This window comes from Equus caballus, chromosome 27 (assembly GCF_041296265.1).
Source record: "Equus caballus isolate H_3958 breed thoroughbred chromosome 27, TB-T2T, whole genome shotgun sequence".
Classification (NCBI taxonomy): domain Eukaryota; kingdom Metazoa; phylum Chordata; class Mammalia; order Perissodactyla; family Equidae; genus Equus; species Equus caballus.
In genome coordinates, this window is record NC_091710.1 from 31,072,480 (window position 1) to 31,095,367 (window position 22,888).

General features: G+C 34.4%; 1 protein-coding gene across 40 annotated transcripts in view; it reads right to left on the reverse strand.

Moving 5' to 3' along the window:
- WRN (WRN RecQ like helicase) overlaps nt 1–22,888 on the reverse strand; it is a 124,655-nt gene that overhangs the window by 67,716 nt on the left and 34,051 nt on the right. For 33 of the 40 annotated variants that reach the window (XM_070253425.1, XM_070253431.1, XM_070253416.1 and 30 more), the window contains 9 exons: nt 17,217–17,331; nt 12,936–13,353; nt 10,738–10,818; nt 8,657–8,795; nt 7,306–7,381; nt 5,494–5,561; nt 5,092–5,200; nt 4,454–4,522; nt 184–266 (listed from right to left, as the gene is read on the reverse strand). In XM_070253425.1, coding sequence (XP_070109526.1) covers nt 184–266; nt 4,454–4,522; nt 5,092–5,200; nt 5,494–5,561; nt 7,306–7,381; nt 8,657–8,795; nt 10,738–10,818; nt 12,936–13,353; nt 17,217–17,331 — 1,158 coding nt within the window. Of the gene's footprint in view, nt 1–183; nt 267–4,453; nt 4,523–5,091; nt 5,201–5,493; nt 5,562–7,305; nt 7,382–8,656; nt 8,796–10,737; nt 10,819–12,935; nt 13,354–15,860; nt 15,978–17,216; nt 17,332–22,888 lie in introns of those variants that run through there. The other 7 variants (XM_070253446.1, XM_070253441.1, XM_070253444.1 and 4 more) reach the window with 2 other exon arrangements.

Genomic DNA, 22,888 nt, shown 5'->3' on the forward strand with positions numbered 1-22,888 from the left:
ATTTTAGGGTACTATGGGATAAGACAGGAGAGACACCAAGTTGGAGAATCAAAGATTTCCTGGAGGAGATAATGCTTGAAATAAACTTCAACAGATGTGAAATCCAGTATCCATGCATAAGTTTAACTTTAAAGGATAACTCAACTCAATAAATACTCTAAAAGATCCTACTGTACCACTTACCAATATTAGCCTGAAGTTGGTGGAGTAGGTACAAGTTCCTCGAACAGAATTCTGGAGTTATGTATACAATCCGATATTTGCCTCTGCAAAAACAAAGAAATAGTAGAGGAAACATACCATCATAAAGAAAACAATCACTCAATGAGTTACAACTTAAAACCATAATATCTGATAAATCTTTTAAATAGTAATATATTACGCCACTTATCAAAAACTAAATGAATGTTATACATGTGTGTGTATATCCACATATATTAGTTTTTGATTTCACTTCAACGCTTGAAAATAAAAATTAGCAATGCTTGTCATGGAGTACTCAGGATTAAGGTGACATTAGAAGCCAGGTTCTGATCTCCTGCAGTCTTGTCCCAAAACTTGAATTAAGTGCAATCCACCCACATACCACCCTCCTTCTCAGAGAACTACAGCCCATTATCCTATCTCTGACTCCCTCCCCCAAGATTAATCTGACAGCACCCATGTTTCTCAATGTATTCTGCTCTCTTGCCTATTTCTTCTTGGGCCAAGGACAGACAGTGTATCAAAGTCAAGTCAATTACTCTCTGTCCTGGAATTTGGGCATCTGACCAAGAAACAACCAGTCTCTGCAAGTGATAAGACCTAGAACACATAAAAAAAGGAGCTGCAGAGCAGTCTTCTCCTATTTTGTGACTAGAAAAGCAGAGAATGCTTATCTCCTCAGAGAGAAGAATGAGGAAGACACATAGATGCTCTAAGTAAAAAGAAAGCCCTGTAATATTTTCAATACCCAATTCCAGTCTGTTCCTAAAGACTGGCTAACTTCTTTTCAGTGGGAGCCACAAGACATACCTGCCTCCTTAACATAAAATTCAGTATTTGCTTAAGCTCGCTTGATTGATTTCTATTCCGGACAGACAGAATCCTAATTAATACAATGTTTCTAATAAAGATTAGGTCTTGTGCAAAATATGTATATAGTCTCTTTTCCATTCTACCAAATGAAGACAGATCAAGTTAAATGAAATGAAATTTAGTTTTCTATATAAAAAGACTAAAATATTTAAATTTTATTGTCTATTGTGTGCTAGGCATGGTGCTTCCACTAGGAATTATGAACAAAACAATTAAGAACAAAACAGATATCCTTTTAATCTCATGAAATTAATTCAGTATTCTAACTAACACAGGAAACAGTATATAATAAGCTCTGCCCAGGTTTGAATCTCAGCTCTACTTCTTACAAGTTAAGTGATCTCAGGCAGGCACTTAACTTCAGTGTGCCTCAGTTTCTACAGCGTAAAACTGTGATAATAATTATAAAGACAGCTAATTCTTTATATACCTAGATCCAAGGGAAACCCAAACAAAATCCAAGCTGGCATTTTAGTTGAAAAGATGATTTTGAAATATTTATGGAAATATAAAGGACCTAGAACAGACAAAAACCTTTCAAAGAAAAGAATAAAATTGGAAGACTCGCACTACCTGATTTCAAGGCTTTTTATAAAGCCATAGTCATTAAGACACCAATCCAGACAGACGAACAGAAAATAGAGTGCAGCAATAAACCCACATATATGTAGTCAATTTATCTTTGACAAAAGTGCAAAGGTAATTCAGTGGAGAAAGGACAGTCTTTTCAACAAACAGAGTAGAACAAATGGATATCCTTATGCAAAAAAATAAATTATAATCAATATCTTGTACAATAAACAAAATTTACATAAAATGGGTTATAGACCTAAATGTAAAACTTAAAACTGGAACACTTTTAGGAGAAAACACAAAAGAAAACCTTTGTGATCTTGAGTTAGGCAAATATTTCTTAAATTTAACACTAAAAGCAAAATCCATAAAAGAAAAAATTGACAAACTGCACTTTATCAAAATGAAAAACTGCTGCTCTTCAAAAGAACTGTTAAGAGAATGAAAAAAGTCATAAACTAGGAGAAAATGTTTGCAAAGCATATATCAAATAAAGGATTTGTACTCAGAATATATAAATGACTTATCAAAACTCAATAAAGAAAAAATAACAATAAAGAATGGACGGGGCCAGCCCAGTGCTGTAGTGGTTAAGTTCACGCACTCTGCTTCAGCAGCCTGGGGTTTGCAGGTTCGGATCGCAAGCGCAGACTGACCCAATGCTCATCAAGCCATGCTGTGGCAGCATCCCACATACAAAATAGAGGAAGATGGACAAAGATGTTAGCTCAGCGACAATCTTCCTCAAACAAAAAGAGGAGGATTGGCAACAGACGTTGGCTCAGGGAGAATCTTTCTCACCAAAAGAAAAAAAAAAAACAATGGACAAAAGATGTGAATAGACACTTCCTCAAAGAAGATATACAGATGGTCAATAAGTGTATGAAAAGATGCTCAACATCATTAGTCATTAGGAAAATGTAAAATAAAAACACTGAGCCCCTATTAGAAGGGCTAAAATTAAAGACTGGCCATACCAAGTGATGGCAGAGAGGAGCAGAAACTGGAACTTTCAGACACTGCTGGTGATGGTACACTCGCAAAAAGTCTGGCAGTTTCTTAAAAAGTTAACATAGAATTACCATATGATCCAGCAATTTCACTCCTAGACACATACACAAAAGCACTGAAAACATATGTTCATATAAAAACTTGTACACAAATGTTCATCGTACCATTATTCATAAAAGCCAAAAAGTGGAAACAACCTAAATGTCTGTCACTGATGAATGGATAAATAAAATATGGCATGTGAATGGAATATTATTCATCCATAAAACGAAATGAAGTCCCGACAACATTATGCTAAGTGAAAGAAGTCAGACACAAAAGGTCACATACTAGATGAGTCCATTTATATGAAATGTCCAGAATATGCAAATCACAGAGACAGAAAGCAGATTACGGTTGGAAGGGGGTAGTGGAGGAACAATGGAGAGTGACTACTTAATGAATATGGAGGACTTCTGGGGGTGATGAAAATGTTCTGGAATTAGATAGTGAGGATGGCTGCACAGCATTGTGAATGTACTAAAAGCCACTGAACTGCAGACTTTTTAAATGGTTAAAATAATGAATATTATATTATATAAATATACCTCAGTTAGAAAAAAAAAGTTAAACATATATCCATCACAGGATTCAGCCATTCCACTCCTTGGTTTAAATCAAGGAAATGAAAACACATGTCCGTAAAAGACTTTATAGAAATGAGTGAAGTTTGGGGATGATGGCTATGTTCATTTTCTGGATTGTGGGGATGGTTTCGTGGATGTTTTTATGCCAAAACTTACCAAATTATACATTTTAAGTATGTAAAGTTTATTGTATGTCAATTACACCTCAATAAAGGTGATTTAAAATGTTTAGGAAAAGAGAAAACATATGTTCAAAAAAAGATTTTATAGAAATGATCACAGCAGCTTTATTAGTAATTGCCCAAAACTAGAAATAGCTGCAGCGTCTATCAATAAGGAAATGAAAAAACAAACTGTGGTATTTTCATACAAAGAAATACCACTCTGATATTTAAAAAAAAAAAGAGACTATTCACACATGCAACAACATGGAAGATTCTCAAAACATCATGCAGAATGAAAGAAATCTTACACAAAAGAGTTCATACTGCATGACTCCATTTATACGAAGTTCTATAACAGACAAAAGGACAGTAGAAAAAATTAGAACAGTGGTTTGCTTTAGGATGGAAGACAGAAGGACAGACTGGAAAGGGACATGAAGGAACTTTCTGGAGTGACAGTAATATTCTATATCATGATATGGGTTTGTGTTCCATATTTGTACGCATTCATCAAAACTCAGTAAACGCATGTGTGTATGTGCATGTATTAATATATACACACGTATTTTTGTTTGTGTCTGAGCTCTTTGGTAAGAATTATGTCATGATAGTACTGCTGGGGCAAGAGATCTAGAATCCAGGCCCTGCTCAGCCATTTATTCCCTGAGTGACTTTGGGCAAATTACTTTCTCCGGGCCTAAGTTTCCTGATCTGTAAAGTGAGACAAAGCTAGATACTCTCCAAGTTCTCTTCCAAAACCAAACTTTTACAATTCCATGATCACAGTGCTAACCTTACAGGCCAAGAACTGAAAATAAGAGGTTTCTTTAAGTTTGAAAGATTTTAAAATTAATAGTTCTGCAAATGTACTATAAAAAGAAAGTACATTTTTAAATCATGGACATTTTGTGCATGCATTAAATAAAATTTCTGTGTGTACAAAATTCTCTCACATACCATAGACACCTGACCATATGATCAGAAATCACATAAATTACTTACAATTTAACATCCTCTAGAACATTTTTTGACTGTGCTGATCCCAGAAAACAAGCTGGAATGTTGGACATTCTATAAGGAAAAAAGAATATTCTGGAGACATGTATGTACTACAAATATCAACTTCATTCTTAAGTGAGAAGGAATAAAGAATACAATGATGTACATATTCCTCTTCTTTGCAATCCTCACTCTTTTTGTAACTCACTAATTTTATAAACCAATTCCTTCAAGGAAGCAGGCTATTAAGGTGGGTTTTTCCAAAAAGAATGCAAGCTCAGGTTAAAGAAGTTAAAAATTTTTTTGTAACTAAAAAACGTACTTCCATGCATACACTTCATACAAAGCTAAAGAGCAAGGGTAGCCAAAAGAAAAGAATTTTGAGATATGCAATGTAAATTGGCATAAAGTTTGCTTTTAAAAAAATTTTTATCATGCCACTTGGTAGCCTTGAATTACAGTGAGCTCAAGAAAGAAGAAAAGTTCCTCCACTAAAGTGTCATTTATTACTGATAAAGATAAAGCAACACTTATAGAAATGTGTTACTAGGAAATAGATTTTAACATAACATGATAGATCAGATGTTTCCTTCACTGAATTAAAAAAGGGGTGATAATGTGGCAATGAAAACATTACTTACTCAAGCTGGAGCACTTGGTCTTCCATCAAAGAAATAAGAGGAGAGATGACAATGGCAATCCCACCTACATAAACTGGTGGATACTGGAAGCATAAACTCTTTCCATATCCTTGAAATAAAAATAATGCACTCATAGAAATAAAAATAAAGCCTTGGTACTTCAATTTCTTCTTACAATGTACTTATATTAGATGAAGGATCACTATTAATATGCTATCTTCCTAAGAGGTAATGATGCATAAATTTGAGCATCTTCTCTCAGTTCACTCTCTTCTATATTTTACATCATTTGAATTTCTATTTGTATTTGTATTCGTATTTTGAGAGTTTAACGAAAGATTAAGCATTTCGAAACATTTTTGTTTTTTAAAGGATTAGGTTATTTGCGTAAGTATAACTTACCAGTTGCCATGACAACAACGTTATCTCTTCTTTCTTCCAATACAGAATGAATCACTTTCCACTGAACCCTGGAGAATGATAAGCAAAAAGCTGTTTTGTACTAACAGGAAACCCAAGGGACAAGGTGAAATCCTTTTAATTTTTTCACTTTCTCTAACTGAATTTCCTTTACATTTTTAAGCTTCAGTATAAAAATGTATCAGCCCCAGAACTTTAAAACAAAGAGCCCCATTTGGTCAACCTCCCATTTAAGAAGACTGAACAATTAGGAGTTTCTATGGTATATGTATTAAATTTTATTACATACATCTCAAGTATAAAATAAAGTACAAGCTGCATACTAGATATCCAACAGAATCACTGGTTTAAAATAAATAACAGCAATGCTCCAGCGACAAAGGTTGACTGAGAAGGGAAATGAGGGAACTTTCTGGAGGGATTATAATCTTCCATATTTTATTTTATTTTATTTATTTATTTTTTTTTTGTGGAAGATTAGCCCTGAGCTAACTACTGCCAGTCCTCCTCTTTTTGCTGAGGAAGCCTGGCCCTGAGCTAACATCTGGCCCATCTTCCTCTACTTTATATGTGGGACGCCTACCACAGCATGGCGTGTCAAGCAGTGCCGTGTCTGTACCTGGGAACCGGCGAACCCCGGGCCACTGAGAAGCAGAACGTGCGAACTTAACTGCTGCACCACCGGGCCGGCCCCTATTCTTCCATATTTTAATAAGGGCTTAGGTTATATGGGTGCATGCATGTACACTTAAGACTTGCAAATGTACACTTAAAGTTTGACCATTTCCGTGTATGTAAATTTTACATCAAAAGAAAAAAACATAAATAAATATTTAACTATGGTTACTGATTCATATGCTGAAGTACTTAGGGAGAAGTGTAATGATGCCCACAGTTTACTGTAAGATGCATTTTAAAAACTGGATGGATTAAGGAATGGATAGACAGATGATCAAAGGATATATGATAAAGCAAGTAGACTAAAATGTTTAAAATACAGGTATTCATAGTACAAACAAATTCAACTTTATCTTTGAAAACTTTTTTAGTAAAACATTGAGAGAAAAATCAATTGGACATGTGATCTCCTGGTGTGCTGATAATGACCTATTCTCTTTTATCTGAGTGCTGTTTACAGAGGAGGCCTAGTTTGTGAAAATTCATTGATCTGTACATTTGTGTGCACTATTCTGTATGTAGGACATAGTTTAATAAAAAAAAAATTTTAAGATCAAAATAAAAAAGGAAATAAATGCTTCCATGGATTAAATTTTAAATTCCCAGAATCAGAAAAATCCAGTCTAGATTTTTGCACTCTTCTCAGTTTTATTCAAATTTACTTGTTTCTCATCTCATTTTAATACTCAGATGTAAATACATTTGAATATATTAAAACTGATAAAATTATCACTGTTCTTCAAACTGTTGTCTTACAAATTTCTATTATATCAGCATGCTTTGGACAATAAGATGCACACAATAGGCACATAGATACTTATTTAATGAAAAGTCAGCATTAAGATTCATTTATTAATGTACTTAAACTGGTTTCTACCCAGAATTCTCTAAAGTAAGGAAAACCATTTTCTTGACTTATAAGAACAACTTGCAGATATGAATTTTATATAAATATTACTTCAAAATAACTCTGTAGTCACTCACAGGAAATACAGTGCAGCATGTATAAACTAGAGCGAAGCTGGGCTGTTACTGTTAAATGGATGGATTATTTGCCTTGTTTCCTTTGCAATAAGATAGGAAATACGCAATTTAATTAACTGAGATTATACTCACGGCTTAAAACTGGAATGGCCAAAGTAGGTCTTGAGGCAAATCACTTGCTCTGCATTAGGTCCTGGTAACAAACGGTCTGAAGATAAAAGAAAATGGGCATTATGTTAAAATAGAAGCACACAAGGTAAGAGGGAAGGAAAGTTTTATTTCACTGGCTTCTTTTAAAGAATACAGTGATAGATACCAAAGGTTACTGTTCTCTGCCTTTTAAATCCAACTAATTTGGCCATCTGGGTACCAATCATGACTCCAGTTAATACTTTGATTATCAGCTAATACTAAGGATTAGAACTTTGTTGTGGTTCACACTTTTGCTGGCACTGTCAAAAACCAATGTTTTGGAATTTGCTATCCTTCTAAAAACTAACGTTTAGACCCAACCTGGAAAGCAATATACCAATCCAAATCTTATAAAAATGGTAATCAGAAATTACATTAGTGTCACAAATAAAATCCACAGATAAAATGAAATCTTAATTTTAGTTACCACTCCACCAAATCTTTGACCAAAATTCTAACTGCCTAGAATAAAGAAGTTACGTCAAAATTACCCAACTGATTTTCATTTTCTTCTCAGGTTTAAGGGTTCATAAGTGGCCAAGAAAGAGCAAAGCAAAGAATTAAGACAATTCATCTTTAAACAAATGAAAATTCATTATTATACTTCTCAGCTTTAACAACTCTAAATAGAAAATGAAACTGATTTGGAGATATCATGTCTGTATTTGAGACAAGAAAAAGGGAAAAACAATTTTTTTAACATCTTCATATATCTTCCACATACAAAATACATTTAAAATTTTCCACTTTGTAACACTGATGAAATCCAGCTCTAGAGAGAGTTCTCTTTATGAGAAGATCCCACAGTTTGCTACAATTAATGCTATTACTTACACTTAAATAACAGAAGGTTCATTTAGTGGATTCTTTACTATGGTTAGCATACACAGCATGAAAATTAGTCCATTTTGCTATTTGTTCCTGTACAACCTGTTTTAAGTAATAAGCTCCTGAAGAAGAGACACTACGTATCTACGCCATTTACAATAACGTTTAATATAATTAATGATTTTTTTATGATTTTAACAAACCAAATATAAAATTCAGGACGAAAAATTTCACATCACCATGTTCACCAAATGACACAACACTTCTATTACTCTCCTTTATAAGTAGTAAGATTGTGCTTTATGGAGACCAAAATACTGAGGAATTTAGTAACAAGTTTTTAGGACCTAATTAACAATATCACAAAATCCTTAACCTCCCAAAGGTTTAAAAACTAGACTCTAAATCAAATTCAGTGCTAAGTATCAGAGGTGAGTCATTCCAAACGTATTACAGTGCTTACCTTCATCATCTTCTTCTTCCTCTTCAACAGCTTCACTCTCATCTTCCTCATCTTCAAAAGGAACATCCAGATTTCCTTCCATTTCTGTGCCTTTTGAATGAATTGGATCTACCGTGACAGTATTTAGGTTTTCTAAAGTCTGGAAGTTTAAAAGAAATTTTAAAAGCAAAACCATCAACAGTGTCATATCTTTTTCACCAAACACAAAAGGAGTATTATTTACAGAGCCTACAATTTTGTTCAAAGCTGGCAGATGTGCAAGCAATACCACAAAAGAACATGTGTGCTCCAGTTTAAATATGAGCTCAAGAATGGTTTCTAAGGCACAAGGCCAAAGATGGAATACTTTCAGCATGAACAGTGTTCATTAATAGCATATAATGAACTGTCTCTGGGGAAAGTTATCATAAATTTTGACTTTAGATAACTTGAAACATTTTTTCTTTATCACACTTCAATGTTTTCAATTCTGAAAGGGCCAATGTGGGTTTTAATGTTACCTTTGTAATGAGTTTCTCTATATCACGTGTCAGTGTCAGTCACATCCTTTTTGAGTAAGCATAAGGTTTAAATCATAAACAAACAATAAATGTGGTTTTGGAAGCGTCAAAACAACAACAACAAAAAGATTCAAATAACTTTAGGAAAGGAATATTACAAATGTGAAATAAAGTTATTTGTTTTTATTTTGACAATATCTGATTTCCTCCTCTAAGTGAAGACGATCAATTTAAAGAGTGTTAGGATATTTCAAAACTATTTCACCTCCAAAATTTTTTACTGAGAAGTGACAGGAAGAATTACTAAACCACAGTTGTCATTTTCTCTTTTTATTAAACCTTCCATTTAATAAATTTGACTTTAAAGGTTTAAAAAAAGTGTATTCATTTCAAGCCTGGAAAGGGGAAAAATGTGATTCTGTTCCTGATTTTTTATTCAAGTCAACAAACATACTTAGAAAAGCATTTTGAAAATAAAGTTCTTTCATATGGGCATCCAGATTGCCTTCTAAGAGGTTCAATATATAAGTTTGTAGAAGTACACAAGTATCCTATAAATGCACTACTTGAACAGTACTCCTCAGAGAAATGGTTAATCAATGAAGGAATATAATTTGGTATTTACGTTCTGTTATTAGTGTTAGCTCATATTTACTGGACACTTAAAAATTCCAGACTCTATACTAAGCTCTTCACAAGTAACACCTTAAATAATAATTACAACTGTTAACTGAGTATCACAAAGGCTAAGAAACTTGCCCAAAATCACACAGCTAATAAATGGAGAAGCTGGTATTCAAACCCACATCTAAATTCAGAATCCACATTCCTAATCACTACTCACTACGCTGTCTCAAAACTAAAGAATCAGGAACCTAACCTCATTTCAAAAAAACAAAAATCACATTGACCTAAAGATGAAGAATAAAAAGTATGCATAATAGTGAACTACTGTATTTTTCTTCATTTTTCATTTAATTTGGCTAAATTTTTGCTTTTCTTTCTTATTGTCCATCCTTAGTTCACAAAACCTAAAAAAGAAACTGGAGGTTGAGTGAAGGGGTAGAAAATACATAAATTATAAAATAATATTTTCAACTTATATAATAAAATTGGGGAAAACGGAATCATCTAAAACATTAGAAAATTATATATAATAAATATAAAATATCCATAGTAAATAAAACCAAAGAAAGTAGAGATGAATATTGAATGTATCAAAATAGAACTTCCAAATAAAAGGGGACATACATAGATGGGAAGAAAGAGAAACTTATTTCAATACTGGAGAGCTGAATCACTACCCACATTCCAGAAAAAGATGAAAAGAAAGTGACCTAAGAGGGAACAGAGAAAACATAGTAGCATGCTTTCTAGTATGTAAAAATTAGTATACTATCACTAAAATATTATTCATAGACATATAAAGCTGTAAAGAAATATGAACTGGAAAAAATATAATGTTACATAATTGATAGCAACCTCATTGTGGTGGGACCAGTTTAGAATTAGGTAATACTTTACTTAATTACATATCCTTTGGAAATAACTGGAAGTAATTTTCTATACTTTTAAACATACCTTAAGCATCTCCATTTCTAAATCTTCATCACTTTCAATTATATAAGATACATCCTCTTCATTATCCTTGGAGGATACATGCTTTAAAAAAAAGTATTTCAAACATTAATTTCCAATATAATTGACTTCATACCCTCTTTTCTACAAAATAAAGTTCCTATACACTAGATATCTTTAGACAACTTCCTCTTCTTCTCTAGCAGATAAATTTATATGACATATTTATGTTTATATGATACGTAGGTAAAAAGGGAGAGAGGGTAGTAGGGAGGCAGAAAGAGAAGGAAAAATAAACATAAAAACAAAGAAAGAAACAAAGAACCAAAAAAAAACAGAAAGAAATATAATTGGAAAGATAGACAAGATAAACAGACTTGAAATAAAGCCCACCCTCTAAATGAGAATACAAAATGACAAGTTCAACCATGGTTAAAAAATGTCAAACTGTGTTTCCCAAAGTTTTTGACTACAGCAACTTCTTTGCAATGTTGGAAAATTCTGTACAAAGCCAGCAACAACAGGTGTTCTTTTATATCCACTGATTTAAAAAAAGATCACCAAAAGCTACTATGATTGTAATAATACCTTTAAATAAATTGCTATTTTACAAATAGCATCTACACGTATTTGAAAAACAGTGTCACAAAAGTTTATTTATTCAGACATAGCCTATGTTTGGATATAAGGAGCTTTAACAATAATTTGGCAATCCCCAGGAAGCAAGTGTCCAAAAGCATGGAACCTGCACAAAAGAAACCCACAAAACATATATAGAAAAAGCATTCCCCAATATGTCTAATGTTTACGTTGAAAGTAGGAAAAGGAAGTACAGCCTTAATTAGCCTGCAAAAACTAAGCCTTAAGAAAAGACTGTAAGTTTTATACAAGAGAAAAATTCTTTTACTTTTTAAATGGGGTCTTTAATGACTAAAGGAAAAAAATGCTAATAATTATTGCAGAATAAAAATTGGCAAGAATTGGGATAAAAGATATCAGTCAGATCATGAAATCCTGATCACAATTCTGTATCATTATATGAAACATATCATTCTAAAGTGTATACCTAATGAGAAATTTCTAGAAAATGAAAGACTAATGCAGACGTTAGCAAAAGATATTTCCCCAAAGGGGAATCTGTCTTAGAAGTGGTTGGTATGAGAATAGTTTGAAAACAACTTTAAAACAAAATGCATTTATACACTGATAGAAGTGATTGCTAACACAGTTACCAAACATAGACAATTTTTTAAACACTGAGACTTTGAGCGCCATTAGAAAACTGAGGAGGAAATAACCCTAATAAATGACTTGCAAATCTAATTTTAAAAAGTTACTGCAAAAGAAAATGCATAAAATTCTACCAAATATGGGCACTCTAGGTAATTTTCTTAACTGATGAACAACAATTATGTGATAAAAGTATACAGCTATATGATATCTCTTTTTATGATGTGTCTTTATAATAAAAGAAACACAATAATTCCTCTAACACAACTTCACTGTTTCAAAAACTACGCATAACTTAGCCAGGAGAAAAACATAATTTCACAACTTAATTGAATCAGAACATAATAATTAGAAATCTAAACATGAAGTTGAGAATATGGAATATTTAACAATAATCTATTAAGAAAAAAACATGGATTGGTGACTCTCCAGATGACAGAAAAGGTTAGAGTCAAGCAAAAAACATCAGTTTATTAGAAACCCTCTCACAATAACAAGTAGAGAAAACCCATATGAGGAAATAAAAATACTCCCCAAAATCAGGTTTGGGAGAGTAAGCACTAGAAGGTATGTCGGGAATCCACAAAAAGCAGAGATACCTGTTATGTAAAAAGCAAGAAAAAAGCTAAAATAGCAAATTACAACAAATACGTATTGACACTATAAAATCTTTCCACTATAAGACTATACGATGCTGCTTATTATACTAAGTAAGGAGCAGTAAACTATGGGTCACAAGCCAAATCCAGCCCGCTTTTTGTCTTTGTAAACAAAGTTTTAACGAAATGTAGACAGGTTTATTTGTTTACATTTGTCTATAGTTGTTTTCACACTAAATTGGCAGAACTGAGTAGTTACAACAGAGACTGTGTGGTCTGCAAAGCCTAAAATATTTACTATCTGCCCCTTTACAGAAAAAAAATCTGCCAACCCCTAATAGTGAATGAAATTGTTTTCTCTTGATTTAGTACCTCAGGAGATTTGTAAGTAACATCACTAAGATTTTTTTCCTGAGCCTGCTGTTCCAAAATTTGGAGTTCATATTCTGTGATATCTAATGACATAATTCTTTCTGTTTCCTCTTTCAACTTATTGGCTTCTAGTTCATCTTCAAATTCATCGTCTTTTCTTTTCACTTCATTTCCAAGTACATTTTCTCCATCATGTTTAATGAAATTATCCAGTGTTGTGTCCCATGTCTCATCTTTAACTTCAGTAAAAATTTTATGTTCTCTAATTTGTTTCTGTAGTACTCCACCAGCAGTCGGGTCTCCCAATGGTAGTAAGTTAGAATTGCCGCTAGGCTTCAATTCGGTCTCGGTAGAACCAAATATCATCTTCCTCAATGAATCGAGATTTTCTGAAATATCCTTCAACAGTACAGAAACCCTATAAAAATTTTAAGAGAGGCTAATTCAATTTTAATTGCATTACAATTTTAATTAACTATAAGGACAAGTTTTAATGCATTTTAAACAAGTAGAAGCTTTCTAAACTTTCACTTAAAGGACACATTGGATTAAAGCTGCTCTTCATTCCCTAATTCCCCCATATGTGAATAGCTTGTGAGCTCCTGTCTAGTACAGTAAGGCACTTCTGCATTCAACAGTTGACATGTATGCTTACTAAGCATTAGCAGTGTTTGGTCCCAAAGTAACTGCTTATACCAGTTATACTCTTTATGGTAATCAAATTAAATGTAAATCAAGTCAACGATAAATGACCACCAAAAAAAAAAAAAACTATTTCATTGGATTCTAAGTTGAACACGTGGACTTTCCAAATTTCCTTTTTAAATAAAAAGTTCTATCTGATTAACTATAGTCAAAAGAACTATAAAAGTTTGGAGGAAAAATCTGAAAAACTCCTAGGACTCTGCATTCAGATTGCTTCAAGTGTCTTAAGTTTTCACTCCTGTACATTTAAACAAAATGAAACTGGAAATTGTAGATGATATATTCCGGGTGTGCTTTAAACAAGAAACACTCAGAACTCCAAGCAGCAGGCCTATAATGCATGAAAAAGCCATTATGTTATCAAAAGATTAGGAACCAAATATACATTAATATGTTAAGTCAAAAGAACATTTTTAGGATCCCATGTTTTACCTAACTTTTTCAATTTACTGATCAATTACCAGTCCCAATACATAAGAGTATTTATGTTTTAATTCAAAAATGATGCTATTTTGCATCTTCAAAAACCTCAAAACTAAACATATTCTTTGGAATAGAAAAACAATGTTCCCATCAGTGGACAAATATAACAAGCAAGAAAACATGGAAAAGACGTATATGAATCTATATGAATAAATATGAACTCAACTCCTTAATTACATTTACTAATATAACATTTGCAAGTCTTAAGTGTACATGCATGCACCCACGTAACCAAAGTCCTTATTAAAATATGGAACATTACAATCCCTCCAGAAAGTTCCCTCCTTTCCTTTCTCAGTCAACCTTTGTCCCTGGAGCACTTCTGTTATTTATTTTAAATCAGTGATTCTATTAGATATCTAGTATGCAGCTTGTACTTTATATGACTTAGTGATTTTAAATGGCTATACTATAACCAAACCTGGTTAACTGCAAAGGAAAACCACCACTGGAGTGTAAAATGAGGCACACTATCTTATTTGTTGGTTAGAGGCCTTATTAAAGTAATTTTTAGTTACTTCATAAAAGTGGAAATTAGAGGGAGAAAAGGGAATATGAAGAGCAAAGAGACATTTTACTATTTAACTAATGCTTTTGTTTAGCTCTTCTAATTTTTGTATTAAAATCAATAGTTAATAGAATCTGACATGACTTTTTAAGTTTTATATTGATGATTCAAATAAAAATTTGATCATTCATGGAAATAAACTATCAAAAATGCTGAGTTGTTTCATGAGTTATTTCCATAGTAAAAATAGCACCATTAACAGCACTCCAAAGTTGGATTCAAGCTTAAGATGACAAAGTCTACATCAACACAAACAAAATCAAAAGGAAAATTAAGTTCAAAACCTAAAAACTCACTAATTCTAACACTCTAAAATTTTTTACATCTTATAAAGAATGTTTAGCATTACACACAGGTATTCAAATATAAGAACAACAGGCAAAACTCATTTTATTGCACTTCACTTTACTGTACTTCACAGATACTATGTTTTTCATAAGTCCCTTCACCAGCAAAAAGATTACCATGCATTGAAGGTGCAGATGATGGTTAGCATTTTTTTAGCAATAAAGTATTTTTTAATTAAGGTATGCACTTTGTTTTACAGACATAAAGCTATTGCATACTTAACAGACTACAGAATAGTGTAAACATAACTTTTATGTGCACTGGGAAACCAAAAAATTCATGGGACTCGCTTTATTGCAATAATACCTTACTGCCACAGTCTAGAACCGATCCCACAATATCCCCAAGGTATGCCAAAATACTTTAGTAGAAACAGATACGTGACACAGTTTACTTGTTAAATGCATGAGGAATGCTGCCACATATAAACACAGCAACAGTGACATACAGATTGACTGACAAGACTACAAGGGCTCATTTATCCTGTGCTAACATCAGAAAATGACACGTTTCATGTAAGATAACAATTTACCCTAACAAATATCAAAGGCCGTCCTGCCTTCTTCCATAAGGCATAGTGTACTTTTCCTTCTTTCTTAGGATTGTTATTATGCATATTAGTAGCCTGCAGACAGTCTCCGCACCCAGCAGAATGTCAAGTACATGACGGCAATGCAACAGATATGCACTGAATTTAAATCAATGACTAAGTCATACTGTATAATTCAATACCCTCCAGATCCACTGAAGCAGAAAGCTGTTCCCTGCAGTAACAAACCACAAACCACTCTATTTTAAGAGTTCTTAGTTCTAATTCTTACAGTTTGTCCACTCCACAGACTGCCAGCTGTAACTTCCAGCTGTTGTCATGTGCATACCATTCCTCATCCATACCTGGTTTTCATTTTAACTGGATATCCAAGCTTGTAAAACTGTATCTATAAATGAAAAGCAAACATGTTCTGAATGTGGCCTCATGCACTCCACTGGAATTCACTGAGCTTGAATTCATGCTGACGGCACATATTTTGGCTGTTCAGAGGCCTTTTTGGTCCCCTCTGGTTCTGAAGTGTAATCTAGATAAGTCAGGTATTACTGTAGACTTGTTACAAAGAATCTAAAATAAGAGATTTAACTAGTTGTTGTTTTGACACTAAAACTTTACAAGATTTATCTTTACTAAAAATATATCTAGTATTTCCTATTCTCAAATTTTAAGAAAACCTATTTAGCTTTGGTGTTACAAAGCAAAGCATTAAGCATATGCAATTTACATTCAGTAGATACTTTAATTGCTAGAACAAAGATCTGAAATGCATGTACACATCACGTAAATGGTGATTTTTCTTCTTTCATGAAGGGAAAAATGTAAAAATGAATAGGAAATGGCTTTACTGGTAACCCTTCCCCATTATCTTCCAGAAATTCTCAGTTACATAAAAACTACTAAAAGAAATGGCTAGGAGGAAAAATGACTCTGAAAAAGAGCTAAATTTCTTTATCATATTTTGAAATCTCTCAATCAAAATATATCACAAATTGCATCCAAAAAAGAATACAGTAACATCGCATTTTGTCAGAATCAGAATTCTATTTCAACTAACTGCTTCACATTTCTACAAAGTATTTTTGCCTCAAAATTATATTACCACATCGTAATCATTCTCTGTTCAAGAGCATTCCTGCTTTTAGAAGAAGTAATTACACAGCACCAGTAGTCCAACGTCTATTAATCCAAATATCTCAAGTTATCTAGTGCTTTAGCTATAAAAAGATCTTTAAAAGCTGAATGCCTCTTGTTCTAATTGTCTACTGATGTCTAAAAGTTGCTTTTATTTGTAGATTTCAAGTGACCAAACTATAAATATAATTAAAGGATAGATGCCCATAAACAGACAGAAAAACACAACTTTGAATCTTAAATATTTTACTTCATGTGGACTTATGAATTTTATTTTACTGGGTTTCATAAAACATCCTATAGAGCAGACAGAAAAGTCTTAAAATGTTTGATGCACAATTTAACAACTGGAAGATATTTCTCAAATTTATATGTCAGTCTGTGTGCACGTATTCAAGCAAATTTATTTGAGTCTACCCTAACAAACAGTAATTTTTCATATATAGGAAAATGCACTAAGAAGCAACAGAATCGATAAAAACAGATAAGATTTAACCTCTGTGGATTTTCCAACTTTCTGAAAGTGTCAGGAAGACGCTTAGCCAGATCCATCATCTCCTCGGAGATTGAAGTCAACTGTTTCCTCACGTCACCAAAAAGAAGTTCCTCCTCTGGAAAAATAGAATCAATATTAATTTTCAAACCACAAAGCAGAAATATTTATTTAGCCATTTATTTAAACAGCATTAGGGCTCACATGTTCATTTTCTTTCTTTAAATGAATTCCAACAAAAAGACTTCCTTATCCTATACCCAAATCACCTCAGTCACTTTACTTCCCTTTCAAATTTCGCTATTTAAATTTTAGAGTAAATTCCAAGTGATGTGCATTCATACATATTACAACCCAGTGGTTATCAACCTAGGCAGAAAAGAAAGTAGAAATGAGACTCTGAACTCATCTGCCACCATTTCAAAATCAGAAATCAATGCAACACCATGTGGGCTGCTACTTATTAAATACAGTTTCTTAAACATAACTCTACCCAACAGCCATTCTTCATTGCCCTCATTGCCAGTCATCACCCAAATAAAATGCAAGTCTTTCTAATCAGTGAGCACCTTCCAAACTCTCAACTTCATTCTGTCTGGTACACCATTCTCCACCAACACCACAAAACCTGCCTTCCTTTCCCAAACCCCTCCCCTGCTCAGAATTTCTTACTCTTCATCAACACTCCTCTCGTCCTTTAGAAAGTCCAGCTCCTCTGAAGCATATAACATAGGATTACACCACCTGTTATTCCTGATTGCTGCAGTAATCTCGTGATCTCAAAATCACATCCTTTCGGTGTACCCACAACATGACTAACAAAAATGTACAACTGAAATCTCACAAGGTTGTAATCTATCATAACATTAATAAAAAAAAAAAAAAATCACATCCTTTCATTCATTGAAGGCTTTAGCACCCAGTTCACTGTCTTTCCCGTCACTACTACTCTTGTGATAACTCCTAGTGATTTCAACATTCACAGAGATGCTCCAGCTAAAAGTGTGGCCTTTTCAGTGCCTTGATCTCTCCATTTCCAACAATATTCTCCTCAGCTGACCTGAGCCACCCATTCCCATAGTCATACCCTTGACTTTATAATCGCCAAAAGTCACCACTCTTCCAAACTCCAATTGTAGGCATTACGCCCTCTGAACATCAGCATGCTTGCCCCAATATAATTCTTGCACACTCTCAGAACTAAATCCAGACTCACCACCTTTTCCTTACCCATTATCCTTCCCACTCCCTCTCCCCACCATGTCTTACTTTCCTTTCTTACCCATATTGTAGTAATCATTCCCTTCTGTGGACTCTCAACTCTTTTGCTCCTTCCTCTCTCCATGGGACTTACCTGACAAAACCCCCATTCTAATTAAACCAAGCTTTTTTACCAACTTGATGCCTACACTCGAGCAGTTGAATATAGCTGAAAATAAAACACAACTTCAATGACTCACTTCACTTTGCTTTAAATTCATGACACAGATCTCAAATGAACCCTCAGTAATCACTGTTAATTATTCTACATTTCCCACTTTCCCACTCTCAAGATGACTATTTCACAGCTATTTCTTTCTCTCCAGGCCTCCAACATCTGCTTGTCCCTCCTTTCACTCAGAGAACAACTTCACCTTTTATTTCACTAAGAAAACAGAAACAAGAAGAAGAGAACTATCTCATTTTCCGACCCCCAATCTGCTAATTAGTCTGTATTCATATCCCTCTTCTCTTTACAGCAAAATTCCTTGAAAGAGGTATCCATTCTCACTGTCTTAATTTTCTACTCCCATTTTTCTCCTAAACTGATGCCAAGTAAGCTTCCATCCCACCAAAACAGCAGACCTGCTTTGGAAAGGTTACCAATGGCCTCCATACTGTCAAATCTAATTGTTAATTCTAGCCCTCATCTCACTCCAACCCTCAGAGGTATTTAAAATAGTTGGTAACTTCCTCCTGCTTAAAATATTTTCTTCACTTATCTTCAGAACACCACTTCTCCTGTATTTTCTCCATCATGACTGCCCCTTCTCAGTCCTCTCGGCTGCACTCTCCTCATCTTCCTGACTGCTGGTGTGCTCTTGATGTCAGTAATTGGGCCTCTTCTCTTCTGTACTCCATTCACTCCTTATTTTATCTCATCCAGTTTCACTGTTTTAACTACCGTCTGTATGCTGACGATTCCCAGTTATATTTTCAACCTCTACCTTTCCCCTAAACTACAGAATCACATTCCCAACTAATCGATCTTCTTAAATATCGACAACCATCTAAAATTTAGTATGTCTAAAACTGAAATCTAGATTTTTCTCACCAAAACCTGCTCTTCCCATAATTCTTCCAATGTAACTGGCCCTTCCATTCATATCTTGGTTGTTACCCCCTATGGAGAATTCACTCGCAAATCTTTCACAATATATACCTTGAAAATATATACACAGTCTGCCACTTCTCACCTCCTCTATTGCTACCAGCCTAGTCTGAACAGTTACCATCTCTTGCCTGGAGACTGCAAGAGTCTCCTAACTGACTTGCCCGCCTCAACACCCGCCCTCCGATAGCAGCCAGAAAAATCCTCGTAAAATAAAAATTTAATCCTGTCATTCTCCTGTTCCAAATCCTGTAAATGCTTATTTTAGTTAATAAAATATTAAGTCAGAATCACAGCCTATAAGGCCCTAAACGATCTGGTCCAAGCTACCTTTTTAGTTTCATTTTCCTACTACTTTCACCCTTACTCATTTCACTTCAGTTCTACTCGTGTCCCTCAGACAAGGCAGGCAGCCACCCTCAGAGGCTCTGCTCTTTCCTTCCCCTGTGCCGGCTGGGTTCTCCCCTCGGATGTCCGCAGGGCTCATTCCCTCACTTCAGTCAACTGAAGAGGCTTGGTCTGTTTTGTTTAGTGCATTTTCCCCAGCAACTGGAACACTGCCTGATCATAACAAACACTCAACAAATATGTTGTATGAATAAATGAATATTCCCTTTCCAAACCAAGCTTCTAAAAAAAGTTGCTTACACATGCTTTCTCACATTCCTTAGCTCTAACTTAGTCCTCTATTCATGTTAATATGATTTCCACCCACATCATTCCACTACTCCACTCTTGCTATGGTTATAGCACCTTCATGTTACTGAAGCCAATGGACCCTTTTCTGTTTTATAGCACACACTCCAAATGACCACTCTCTCCTCGAAACACCCTTTTGTCACCCAGTACACTTTTGCTGTAGTGGAGAGTTATAGATGATTGCCTCACTGTCAAATCCAATGATTAATTGTAAGTCCTCAGTTTCTCAAACTCTCAGCAGAATTTAAAACAGTTGATAACGTCCTCCTACTTAAAGCATCTTCTTCACTTCGCCTTCTGCAAACCACACCTCCTAATTTCCTTCTATGCCTATGGCAACTCCTCTGGTGTCCCCTCCTCTATGCAAACATTAAATACTACGAGTTCCTCAAGATTCTAAGCCCCAATTCTTTATCTCTAACTCCCAATTCTTTAATTCACACTGTCAACTGAGTTACAGGCTGTAAATCTCAGTGCCCACTGGCCACCTCCACTTTGCGATCTCACAGGCTGCCTTCCTTTAACATATCTAAAGTCAACTGCATGACTCCTTATCTCCAAATCTTGCTGCTCCTCTTCAATGTTTTTCATCCCTGCTGCTCATGCCAACAACACAGGAATGATCTTTCACGCATGGCTCTCATCATCACATCAAATTCTACTGCTCTGTTAAATGTATTTTGAATCTATCCACTTCTCTCCATCCTCAATACAACCAACCAAGCAAGGTCACCACCATCTCTCACTTGAATTACTGGCACAACCTCCTAACAGGTCTTCCTACTGTGATCCTTGCCTCCTACTATCCATCTTCTGCTCTACAGCCCAAGTTATTATTATTATTTTTAATGTAATTCATGTCACCCTTGTGTTTAAAACACTCAACAGCTCTGAGGAGGTAAGGTAAACCCTTAACACGGCCCTATCTGCTTTCCTTTTTCTGCTTCTCCTTCATGCCTCACCCTGTCATCTTCAACAGTTCACCAAACTGAACTACTTTCAATAGTCTATTGATACCATGATTTCGCTTACCTCTGAAACTCTGCACGTCTATTTCTTGCGCCTACGACACTTTCCCTGTATTCTTCAGCTAGCTAACTCCTGCTCATATGTCAGGTCTTGCCTTAAACATCAGTTTCTCCAGAAAATATTCTCTAATAGCTAGAAGTGTGTGTTAGATGTCTCTCCTATGTGCCAACAGAAGCATCTTGTTCTCTCACATCGTAACACTCATCTCCCTACCTTGCAGCTGCCTTTTTTGTTCATCTATATCCCATAAAACTGTAGGTTTCTCTCCAAGGACACAGATTATGTCTGTCTTGTTTAGTACTGTATTCCCAAACTGTAAAGCACTCAACAACATTTAATAAGTGAATAAATACATATTTAACTACTATATCATTTAGTGCTTATTAGCTACCTAATATTTTAACAGTGAGAAACAATGTGCAAATATTCTTTTATTTTCTGATGTTCTAATCTACTTTTATCCTTTAATAAGAAGAAAAAAAACACATTCTTACAATACAAATCAAAAGTGGTCATTTGAAAATACCACCTGGGTATCCACCAGAGAAATTCAAGAAAGGGGAGGCTGAATCCTCTGGCTTAATAACGGGAAGGAAGGTAGGGAGGGAGAGAAAAAAAGGAATGGTAATCTTAGTTAAAATTCCCTGGGATCCTAGTCAAGTTACTTCTCTTCGGATAGCACAATATACTTACACAGACAATGTAGCAGAGGATAAAAGTGAGGATCAAAGAATGTAGTATTGCAGTGACAGGTACACAGACACCATGACTTCAGTACTGACTTATAAATATATGTTACTTCAGTGAGAAATACCTTAAATATTCATCGGAAGCATTTTAATCAGACAAAATTGCAGGAGTAACCTACAAGCAATTCTGCAAACTACAAAATCAGAAAATCATGAATCTCCTCTTTTGAATTTAATTCTAATGTGAGTTAAACAAGTTCTTATAATGTTCTGTAGGTCAGCTTCAAAAACATATCATTTCCTTCAGTTACTCAGGATAATTTCTAGTCACGGCACCTTTGGCTACAGGCAGTGAGCAGGCACTCATTAGAAGTGGCTTTCCAGGGAGAGAAAGAAGTATAAGAAATCTTCTACCTTAAAATATAAAGGAGGGTACACCAGACAGCATATAGATCCCTTCTCAATGACAATTATAAAGGATATTATATAATTTTATATGAGGAAGTCATCCATATTTTTAAGTTTATTTAGCAAAATCACCTAATTTAATTAACATCTTAACAAACACAATTATTTAAAATCTCCAAAAGGAAGCTATAAGAATAGTAATAACAACTCTATACAGACCAATATAGGTGCTTTGAATATTGTGTCCTTTTTCGTGCTCATGACTATTCTATTAAATAGATATTATGCTATCACCCACATTGCAAACATGGGCAAACAGGTAAATTCCAGGTCACAGAGCTGGGATTCCACCACTGGTCTATGTGACACAAAAGCCTCTGTTCTTCCACTCTACTATGTAGGTCTGCTACCACTAATCTATCAAGATATCTTAGAAAGGCACTGAAGATGAATGAAGTGGTCATCGTTTTTGGAGAAAA